The sequence below is a fragment of the Entelurus aequoreus genome, linkage group LG07 (assembly GCF_033978785.1).
Source record: "Entelurus aequoreus isolate RoL-2023_Sb linkage group LG07, RoL_Eaeq_v1.1, whole genome shotgun sequence".
In the NCBI taxonomy this organism is placed as follows: domain Eukaryota; kingdom Metazoa; phylum Chordata; class Actinopteri; order Syngnathiformes; family Syngnathidae; genus Entelurus; species Entelurus aequoreus.
The window spans coordinates 81,110,622-81,122,675 of NC_084737.1; the positions used below are offsets into that span (position 1 = coordinate 81,110,622).

General features: G+C 40.1%; 1 protein-coding gene across 2 annotated transcripts in view; it reads right to left on the minus strand.

Moving 5' to 3' along the window:
* The window catches only part of LOC133653212 (cadherin-like protein 26), a 34,569-nt gene extending 23,728 nt beyond the window's left edge, over window positions 1-10,841 (minus strand). For both annotated transcript variants that reach the window (XM_062052276.1, XM_062052275.1), the window contains exons 1-5: window positions 10,784-10,841; window positions 934-993; window positions 769-861; window positions 532-690; window positions 307-454 (exon numbers count right to left, since the gene is read on the minus strand). In XM_062052276.1, the coding sequence (XP_061908260.1) occupies window positions 307-454; window positions 532-690; window positions 769-861; window positions 934-993; window positions 10,784-10,810 (487 nt within the window). In that variant the 5' untranslated portion in view covers window positions 10,811-10,841. The remainder of the gene's footprint in view (window positions 1-306; window positions 455-531; window positions 691-768; window positions 862-933; window positions 994-10,783) is intronic.
* Between the last annotated feature and the right edge of the window lie 1,213 nt (window positions 10,842-12,054).

A 12,054-nucleotide genomic window follows, 5' to 3' on the forward strand; every position in this document is an offset into this window, starting at 1 on the left:
AAAATAAATATTGTAATATTCATTTGGTACCAATTTGGAAACAATAATAATAAATCATTGACCCTGTTTCATATATTTTTCACAAAAAGCTCCTTATGTTCAATTGCTAGTTGAATAGATGACTCAAGATTTAGCTTGAACTTACCAGATTTGTTAGGAATATTAACAATTTGTCACTTTTTTATTTTCTTGCTTCCAGTGTAAATAAATCCATAAAAGGGTATATATACACTGTATCTGGCAAATGTATGTGGCCCTCACATTGCTCTGTGGTTAGGGTGTCACATGTTTTGTTCAGAAACTCACCCTCTGGTGTGTTCTCGCTCACATCAACGCTCATTCGTGGATGGAGAAATGTCGGTGCGTTGTCATTAATGTCCTGTATTTCTACATCGAATGCTAATTCTCGGTCTATTGTGCTGCCTGTGTTTATGTCCAAGATGTCGAACTTGATCTGTGGGTAGGCAAATGTTCTAGTTTTCTGAATGAAGATTAGAAATATGATAAATGTATGATGCACTTTGAACTCACATGAAAGAAGGCGTGCTTCTCTCTGTCAATGGGTTTATGGGCGAAGAATTCCCCACTTTGTTCATCAATAGAGAACACACCAAGTGGCTCCTCAGTCACACCCATTCCACTTATCACATATTTATGATCATTGTGTTGATAAATCCTGTCATTGAACATCTGCAAAGAAAAAGCACGGTTGAGTTGTTGGCTTGACTTTGCCGACAGTGGATTTTGGCTACAAAATGTTGTTTTAACCTGAGCAATTTGTTTAGGGTACGGTCCTGGGTCTTCTTCCACTACTTCAATGGTAGACAAAACCCACCTTCTTTTGGAACGTGCTAAAAGCTCCTGTTGACCACACAATGACCATGAAGCCAGACAGCACATGTTCTTGCACGTCATTGTGAAAGTGACAGTTACCCGCTTGGCACGCTGGCTGTTGTGCCCTGGAGGAGAGGCCAGTGTCGACATGACTAAAGCCTACAGAAACAACAGAACAAGATCACTTAGAAAGCACTTAGCTGAGTCTAGGCTCAAACATCGGTCACCTGCAAAGGGTTAGGGTTTAGTTTTTAGGGTTTAGTGTTACTAAAAATAACAATACTATAGGATGCATACATCCATGTAGTACCATACTAGCACCACTGCTGAATTGATCATAATTATTGTGAGTTACCCGGAAATTGAATGACATTAATCAACAGATTCTCATTGTAATAAAACGGTTCATGTCAGTTGTAACCACACCCCTTTCTTATTGTCCAGCCAACACAAACACACACTCTCACCCTTTTCCGACCCTAACCCTCAGGACTTACCTGTATACATTTACAGACTTTACAGAACGCAAACAAAATACATAAGTTCTGGGTCACTGCACTATTGACTTAGTGGTAACTGTAGAATGATCAAGGGCAAGTTCTTGGTTTCTTATGTGCATACTTGCCAAACCTCCTAGATTTTCCGGGAGACTCCTGAAATTCAGCGCCTCTCCCGAAAACCTCCCGGGACAAATTTTCTCCTGAAAATCTCCCAAAATTCAGGCGGAGCTGGAGACCACGCCCCCTCCAGCTCCATGCGGACCTGAGTCCGCTTTCCCACAATATAAACAGCGTGGCGGCCCAATCACGTTATAACTGTAGAATGATCAAGGGCGAGTTCTTGGTTTCTTATGTGGGTTTATTGTTAGGCACTTTCATTAACGTCCTCCCAGCGCGGTAACAACACACAACAACACACGTCACGTTTTCGTCTACCGTAAAGCAGTTTGTCTGCCGTAAACAGCAATGTTGTGACACTCTTAAACAGGACAATACTGCCATCTACTGTACATGCATATGTGACGATAACATCTACGGCTTTTAGAGAGTGCAGTGCACAACTGCGCACACAACAAGGAGACGAAGCAGAAGAAGGAGGAAGATACAGCCGTGGCAACGCCGACGACGAGTAAGATAAAGAAATACGCTTGTAAGTTCCAAGCCGCAGCTGCGATTGGACCTGGATAGCCTCCGGGAAGAAGTAGTGGACTACCAAGTGCTTGGCAGTGAAGATCTTCCTCAGGAAGCAAAGATTGACCGGTTTTGGGCCATGCTAGGGAGAGATGGAAGATTCCAGACTCTAGTGCATTTGATGAAAGCACTTTTGTGTGCCACACAGCAATGCATCACCAGAGAGGGTGTTCAGCATCACCAGAGAGGGTGTTCAGCATCATCAGAGAGGGTGTTCAGCATCACCAGAGAGGGTGTTCAGCATCACCAGAGAGGGTGTTCAGCATCACCAGAGAGGGTGTTCAGCATCATCAGAGAGGGTGTTCAGCATCACCAGAGAGGGTGTTCAGCATCACCAGAGAGGGTGTTCAGCATCATCAGAGAGGGTGTTCAGCATCATCAGAGAGGGTGTTCAGCATCACCAGAGAGGGTGTTCAGCATCACCAGAGAGGGTGTTCAGCATCACCAGAGAGGGTGTTCAGCATCATCAGAGAGGGTGTTCAGCATCACCAGAGAGGGTGTTCAGCATCACCAGAGAGGGTGTTCAGCATCACCAGAGAGGGTGTTCAGCATCATCAGAGAGGGTGTTCAGCATCATCAGAGAGGGTGTTCAGCATCACCAGAGAGGGTGTTCAGAATCATCAGAGAGGGTGTTCAGCATCATCAGAGAGGGTGTTCAGCATCATCAGAGAGGGTGTTCAGCATCACCAGAGAGGGTGTTCAGAATCATCAGAGAGGGTGTTCAGCATGGTAGAAAAATAGTGACAGACAATAGAACAAGGATGGACAATTCAACCCTTAACTCAACAATGAGTAGATGAGTGTTATGTGTGTGTATATGTGTAAATAAATGAACACTGAAATTCAAATACAAACCCCGTTTCCATATGAGTTGGGAAATGGTGTTAGATGTAAATATAAACGGAATACAATGATTTGCAAATCCTTTTCAAGCCATATTCAGTTGAATATGCTACAAAGACAACATATTTCATGTTCAAACTCATAAACATTATTTTTTTGCAAATAATCATTAACTTTATAATTTGATGGCAGCAACACGTGACAAAGAAGTTGGGAAAGGTGGCAATAAATACTGATAAAGTTGAGGAATGCTCATCAAACACTTATTTGGAACATCCCACAGGTGAACCGGCTAATTGGGAACAGGTGGGTGCCATGATTGGGTATAAAAGTAGATTCCATGAAATGCTCAGTCATTCACAAACAAGGATGGGGCGAGGGTCACCACTTTGTCAACAAATGCCTGAGCAAATTGTTGAACAGTTTAAGAAAAACCTTTCTCAAGCAGCTATTGCAAGGAATTTAGGATTTTCACCATCTACGCTCCGTAATATCATCAAAGGGTTCAAAGAATGTGGAGAAATCACTGCACGTAAGCAGCTAAGCCCGTGACCTTCCATCCCTCAGGCTGTACTGCATCAACAAGCCAAAACCAGGTTTGTAAAGGATATCACCACATGGGCTCAGGAACACTTCAGAAACCCACTGTCAGTAACTACAGTTGGTCGCTACTAGGGATGTGCGTATCGATCCTGTGGTATCGATATATCGATACTCACACGCTACTCATTTGGCATCACTTTTTTGAAAAAAGTATGGATATAAACCAAAAAACGGCATGTGGGGGGTGCAAGCATCACTTTCAGATGTTTTTGATGACTTACTTAACTTCCTATGTGCTGGGACACACCTGTACCTGGCAGAGTATAGAGCTGGCCCAGTCACGTGACAGGAGACAGCCAATGAGCGTCGTCAACGTGCAACACACACAGCCAGCCGACAGCGGAGGAGGAATGGAAAAGCCAGAGATGCGATAATGGCAGACAAGAAGCGAAGCGTGGTGTGGTGTTATTTTTCACCAGTAGATAAAGCCACGGCACGGTGCGAACTGTGTGACAAACATGTGCCACACAGCAGCAACACCAGCAATCTATTTAAACATTTGAAGACCACACATCCCGAGAGCCACAGTGAGCTGGAAAAAAGACAGGCTCACGCTGCTGTGAAAGCACCTGCAGCGCCACCCGCAGCCTGGCAGAAGACCCTGCACGAAAGTCTGCAAAAAAGCCACGTGTATCCAGGTAGCCTACAGACAGTTAGCGTCCGACCTTTGACAGTGTAGTGATGAAGTCTATAAATATTCCGATCACAATCTACTAATAACAGACACTTCAGGTGAAGGGGAAATTATATCCAGTTTTGTCCAATTGTTGACTTAAAACAGGCATTGTTTTTTTTAGTAATGTTTACTGAATATTTTTGTTTAAAAGATTATCCTAAATTCAAATAATTTCCACACAGGGGAATTTACTGTTAGTTGAAAATTGCTTGAGTATTTAAAACAAGATAAGAAAGAGATCAAATTTGGAGATTCTTCATCTTTGCATTACAGTTTTATTTTTTTCCAAGAAAATCTTGAAATATATGATTGAATGTGATTTTGGTTTTAATCTGTAACATGATTTCTTACATTTAGAAAACATTGGCCTATTTCATATTTCATTAATTGCTAATTATATCACAAACTTTAAAAAATAACTGCAGCTTCTTGCAATTCGGATTTGGCAGTTAATTGGAAAGCCCTAATATCTGATTAAATCCTTAATATCTTTTATAACAAATACATTTTATCTTCCCTATTGTGACATGAAAATGTTATACTTTTCAGATGAATCTCAAAGAGCACGTGAGATCACAACAAGCCTTGCCAAAATGATTGTGAAGGACTTGCAACCCATTTCAATAGTAGAGGACCAAGGTTTCCGGCATTTTATGAAGGTGGTAGATCCTCGATACCAGATCCCTAGTCGGAAGTCCATGATGACAGGTGAAATTCCCAAACTGTACAAGCATGCACAAAAAACAGTAAAGGACTCCATGCAATCAGCAAGCAGTGTGGTTTTAACAACCGACATGTGGACTGCAAGAACCACTGAAGGTTATTTGACTCTGTCAGGACATTTTATTGACAAAGACTGGCAGATGCAATCCTGCAACAATCCATGTAGCTGTGCAGCACACAGCAGACAATATATCTGAACTCCTCAAAAAAACAACTGATGAATGGGCATCACCAGTAAGGTTCATGCGGTTGTTACAGACAATGGAGCCAATATGGTCTCTGCTGTGCGTAAAACTCGTTGGAAACATATTCCTTGGTTTTCTCACACACTCAACCTCATTGTGAAGGACTCCATTAAGGCTGACACAAGTCTTGAGTCCAGCTTGGAGAAATGCAGTGCCATTGTTTGGTTCTTCCGTCACAGCACCAGAGCAACTGACAAGCTAAAAGAAGTACAAAATCAGTTGAATTTACCACAGCATAAACTAGTCCAAGCAGTGGATACTAGATGGAACTCTGTGTTGTACATGATTGACAGACTGTATGAGCAACAACAAGCCATCACAACAACACTTTGTCTTCTCGGGAGAAACAACATGTGCCTATGTGATGAAGAATGGTCCCACATCAGGCAGGCCAGTGATGTCCTCAGGCCTTTTGAAGAGGCCACCAAGGAGGTTTCAGCAGAGGAGTATGTCACGATTTCCAAAGTCATACCTCTGGTCTGTCTTCTTCTCCAGAAAGTAACCACATCTGCTGACCAGGGTAACAGTCTGGCTTCACAACTTGCTGCACAATGCAAGCGAAGGTTCCAAAACATTGAACACAACCACACTCTTCCAGCCAGCACCTTTTTGGACATTCGCTTCAAAAACATTGTGTTCAGTGATTCTGCAAATGTGGAGATGATTAAATCACGGATCATCACAGAAATGCGAGCCCTGGCCTTTACGGAAACACAGTCAACGAGACATGAGGCCGCCGCGACTGCATCAACTGTGACACAAGAGTCACCTTCTGAGTGCTCATCATCCAAGGGAATATGGCAGGAGTTTGACAGTCGTGTTCTGGCTTTTCAGAGCAATCGCACAGCAAACATAGATGTGTATGTTGAAATGAGAAGATACATGGAGGAAAAGGTGATCCCAAGGAGTGAGGACCCTTTGGTTTGGTGGAAAAAAAATGAAACCACATTCCCAATGCTGAACAAAGTTGCGAACAAATACCTTGGAACTATTGCAACGTCTGTTCCAGCAGAGAGACTCTTCTCTAAGGCCGGAGAAATAATCAGCCAGAGGCGTAATCGCATCAAAGCAGAAAAGGTGAACATGTTACTTTTCCTGAACAGCGATTTGAGACTTCACTAAAGGTGTGATGGTGTCAGACATTTTTGTTGATCATTTTTCCAAGTTCATTTTCTTTCGTGTGCAGGTTTATAGGACAAGGAAATCCTAGTTTATTGTGTTAAAGAAATTGTTGACTTTGCTTCAGAGAAGTGTTATAAGTTTACTTCCACAAAGAGGTTTGAAACATAACATTGTTATGAATAATTGTTTGTTTAAGATTTTTCTACAAATATTTTTTTTTGAGAAATAAGAAAAGTGAAAATGTGTATATTTTTGTTTATAATTAATTTATTTTTCATATTTATGTTATTTATTTTAATTTTACTTTTATCATATATTGACCACAATAAATGTGGTATAAATGGTCTGTATTTGTCTTGTGATTTGTCTTAAATAATAACAATAGTAATAATATTTTTGACTGACAAAAATTGCAATAAGAAATTAATGGTATCGGTATCGATGTGGCCGTTGTGTCTTCCAGACCAAAGAGGAAAAGAACCATCCGGATTGTTCTAGGGTGAAAGTGTAGAAGGCAGCATGTGTGATGGTATGGGGGTGTATGAGTGGTCAAGACATGTTCTAGGGTGAAAGTGTAGAAGGCAGCATGTGTGATGGTATGGGGGTGTATTAGTGGTGAAGACATGTTCTAGGGTGAAAGTGTAGAAGGCAGCATGTGTGATGGTATGGGGGTGTATTAGTGGTCAAGACATGTTCTAGGGTGAAAGTGTAAAAGGCAGCATGTGTGATGGTATGGGGGTGTATTAGTGGTCAAGACATGTTCTAGGGTGAAAGTGTAAAAGGCAGCATGTGTGATGGTATGGGGGTGTATTAGTGGTCAAGACATGTTCTAGGGTGAAAGTGTAGAAGGCAGCATGTGTGATGGTATGGGGGTGTATTAGTGGTCAAGACATGTTCTAGGGTGAAAGTGTAAAAGGCAGCATGTGTGATGGTATGGGGGTGTATTAGTGGTGAAGACATGTTCTAGGGTGAAAGTGTAGAAGGCAGCATGTGTGATGGTATGGGGGTGTATTAGTGGTCAAGACATGTTCTAGGGTGAAAGTGTAAAAGGCAGCATGTGTGATGGTATGGGGGTGTATTAGTGGTCAAGACATGTTCTAGGGTGAAAGTGTAAAAGGCAGCATGTGTGATGGTATGGGGGTGTATTAGTGGTCAAGACATGTTCTAGGGTGAAAGTGTAGAAGGCAGCATGTGTGATGGTATGGGGGTGTATTAGTGGTCAAGACATGTTCTAGGGTGAAAGTGTAGAAGGCAGCATGTGTGATGGTATGGGGGTGTATTAGTGGTCAAGACATGTTCTAGGGTGAAAGTGTAAAAGGCAGCATGTGTGATGGTATGGGGGTGTATTAGTGGTCAAGACATGTTCTAGGGTGAAAGTGTAGAAGGCAGCATGTGTGATGGTATGGGGGTGTATTAGTGGTCAAGACATGGGTAACTTACACATCTGTGAAGGCACCATTAATGCTGAAAGGTACATACAGCTTTTGGAGCAACATATGTTGCCATCCAAGCAACGTTACCATGGACGCCCCTGCTTATTTCAGCAAGACAATGTCAAGCCACGTGTTACATCAATGTGGCTTCATAGTAAAAGAGTGCGGGTACTAGACTGGCCTGCCTGTAGTCCAGACCTGTCTCCCATTGAAAATGTGTGGTGCATTATGAAGCCTAAAATAGCAGAAGGGAGACCCCCGGACTGTTGAACAACTTAAGCTGTACATCAAGCAAGAATGGGAAAGAATTCCACTTCAAAAATGTGTCTCCTCACTTCCCAAACCTTTATTGAGTGTTGTTAAAAGGAAAGGCCATGTAACACAGTGGTGAACATGCCCTTTCCCAACTACTTTGGCACGTGTTGCAGCCATGAAATTCTAAGTTAATTAATATTTGCAAAACAAAAATAAAGTTTATGAGTTTGAACATGAAATATGTTGTCTTTGTAGCATATTCAACTGAATATAGCTTGAAAAGGATTTGCAAATCATTGTATTCCGTTTATATTTACATCGAACACCATTTCCCAACTCATATGGAAACGGGGTTTGTATTTCTTTATATATATATATATATATATATATATATATATATATATATATATATATATATATATATATATATATATATATATATATATATATATATATATATATATATATATATTATTAAATATATATATATTTATAGCTAGAATTCACTGAAAGTCAAGTATTTCTTTTATATACACTACCGTTCAAAAGTTTGGGGTCACCTAAACAATTTTGTGGAATAGCCTTCATTTCTAAGAACAAGAATAAACTGTCGAGTTTCAGATGAAAGTTCTCTTTTTCTGGCCATTTTGAGCGTTTAATTGACCCCACAAATGTGATGCTCCAGAAACTCAATCTGCTCAAAGGAAGGTCAGTTTTGTAGCTTCTGTAAGGAGCTAAAGTGTTTTCAGATGTGTGAACATGATTGCACAAGGGTTTTCTAATCATCAATTAGCCTTCTGAGCCAATGAGCAAACACATTGTACCATTAGAACACTGGAGTGATAGTTGCTGGAAATGGGCATCTATACACCTATGTAGATATTGCACCAACAACCAGACATTTGCAGCTAGAATAGTCATTTAGCACATTAGCAATGTATAGAGTGTATTTCTTTCAAGTTAAGACTAGTTTAAAGTTATCTTCATTAAAAAGTACAGTGCTTTTCCTTCAAAAATAAGGACATTTACATGTCACCCCAAACTTTTGAACGGTAGTGTATATAAATATGAAATACTTGACTTGGTGAATTCTAGCTGTAAATATACTCCTCCCCTCTTAACCACGCCCCCCTCCCGAAATTGGAGGTCTGAAATTGTCAAGTATGCTTAGGTGGGTTTATTGTAGGCTGTTTTCATTAACGTCCTCCCAGCGCGGTAACAACAGTCACGTTTTTAGTCTACCGTAAAGCAGTTCTTCTGCCGTAAACAGCAATGTTGTGACACTCTTAAACAGGGCAATACTGCCATCTACTGTACATGCATATGTGACAGTAACAATATGAGATACAGCTGTAATATAGGTATGCAAGTGTGACAATATTCAGCCACCTGGAACAAGAGCTTGAAGGTGATATTTCACAAGTACGGTTTAGTTAATGACGTCATTTAGCCCAATTGGTAAATGACTCTTGCACGTACCATTAACCAGCAAACAGTGTAGTTAACAGTTGGCTAACATCGCCAGGATTTTCCATCAAAGATCAATCTCTGCTCCGATTGCACTTCAACGGCACAATGTTTGCACTTCAAGTACTTATTTTGGAATATTCCCTGCATTCTATATTGGGATTATTTGTTTTGAATTGTATTCCATTTTGGTAAAAGCATTGTTTGCTTGTAATTTAATGTATATTAATTAAGAATTTGATATCCTATTTCCATCCGTTCTTGGCACCGTTTAAGCACCGACGTTATTTCCAAAATAGCGATTTGCAGCGGTATTGTCCGATATGTAAACGACACCCAACTCCACTGCTCTAATGAGACGAGACCTGATGATAACATGTTAACTATGACTATGACTACAGAACTATGCTGGAAGATCAGAATGGTGAAATCTGAATCCTGATAGAACTGCACACCAAAAGGAAGGTTTGAAAATGTTATCACCAATTACTCAATACAACTTATAGGAAACACATTTGAGGAGCACCTATCATACTTTTCAGCAATACTGTAGGAACAAATGAAATGTATACAACTTTAGTTTTAATGTGAGGAGACTCACCTTGAAAGCAGTAGTTTACTTCTTTGTTTTACCAAGCCTGTCTTTTGAAAACTAAGTGTCAAGAGTTCTACTGTACACGACTGTACTCGTTTACGACAGTTAGTCTTAAAAAGCAAAATGTCTTCTCATTGCCTTCTGAGCAGTAAACTTCCCTCCATAGGTTTTATGTTGTTTTTATTTCATTTTAACAGCAGTTTTCTTCTTTTTATGTTTGCATACCAGGTAATAATGTTACCTGTACAGTTCATGCCTGTTTTATAATGGCCATGGTTTGACTGTGAATCACATTATTATTTGAATTTCATATTTAATTCCTACCTTGCAAAATATAATGTAAATCAAAACAGCTTTGTAATTAAAAATGCTCTAAATGGAGTTTTCTTGATCAAATTGTAATCTGTTAAACTCCAGACTAAAGCCCTTTTAGTCATAAAACATTCAAAAGTGTTCTAGCTCTTTTGTATCGTTTTGTAAGGTTGATCTGTGATTAAGGTTAATCTTTCATTCCAATTAGGATTTTCTTAGCAGTTTTAAACAATAACAGCATTGTTGTGGTCGCGTATAATATGACATAAACATTCAAAGTTCTAAACGCACATACAGTAATACAATATAAATAAAGTACTACACTGAACAACACCAAGTCCACATTTTCAAAATAATGTCTGTACCAGTATGGTATTATTAGACAGTCGACAATAGTGTGGCGTAGCAACAAAACTCCTTCGGGACAAATCCACTGTAATTGATGTTATTCATTCAAATTGGAGACATTTTAGGATCAGACCTACCAGCAGAGGTATGGAAATGGTCCTCATCTTGATCCTCCCAGCTCTCAGCAGCTATGTGGTCGTGCTCATCAGCTTTGGTGCATAACCCACTACGCCTGCAGGCAGTTGCATCATGCCATTGTATCAACAAAGGAGTGTTTCTTCATTTCACCTCCACTTACTTGTGATCCAGAGGCCTACACGTTCATATTTGCAACGTTTGAGAGTTGAAGTCAATGTCAACTCAGCGCTACTCGTTTGCTGAGAAATAACACATTAGGCTCAGGTGTACCTTATTCTCTGTCCTCTGCAAATCAATGCCAAGCATTCTAATCATTGACACTTTAGACCAGGGTCACCAACCTTTTCCAGCCCGAGATCCTCGGTCTCAGCCAAAAACCAATACAAGATCTACTGTTAAGTGCGGGTGTTGTGGATCCCAAAAATGCAGAGACGGTTAGCGTTTTGGCGAAAGGGTCTTCCTCTCTACTGTGGAGGACAAACAATAAGGCAGCAAACAAAAGGCGATGGCGGCAAAAACTCGCATGCCATGAGTGAACTACAAAGAAAAACAAAATACACAAATAAGAACGCTAGGCTAGGCTAGGAAAGTACTGAGCAGACCTGGGAAACGGGGCATGTGGAAAACTCGGACTCTCTCTTGCAGGACCACGGACCATGTGGCTGTGGTGAGTGCATACAAAGCTCTGGTGCTAACATGCTGCACCAGCACGGTTAAGTAGAGTGACCCTAATTTGTATTTCCCCTCGGGGATTAATAAAGTATTTCTGATTGAAATCAGGGGTGGCCTGCATGCCACACCGTGGAAGAGAGAGTGGACGACCACACCTACCTCTGCGTCAACTATGTCTATATATGTATGTGTATATTTCATTTCTATTTATTTTTCATTTCATTTTTATTTATCTCCTTCATTGATGTGCATCTTTGATAGACAATTATACCACAATTATTCAGTTACACACCAATGCCTGAGAAGGAGCAGGATGAAGAAAAATCTTATATTTTCCTGCCCCCTTCAACATAATATGTAGTCTTACTTAATGATAACCAACAATTACATCCAAATATAACGAAAACAAACAAAAAAACACAAGTGTAAAACTTCATGAAATACAAACCCAACAAAAGAAGTAATATATACATATATTATATATTATATATATATATATATATATATATATATAATATACACCTCACGGGATGATACAAAACAAATACAAAACCAGGCAAAAAATAATAAATATAAAGCAAAATGTAAACACTTATGG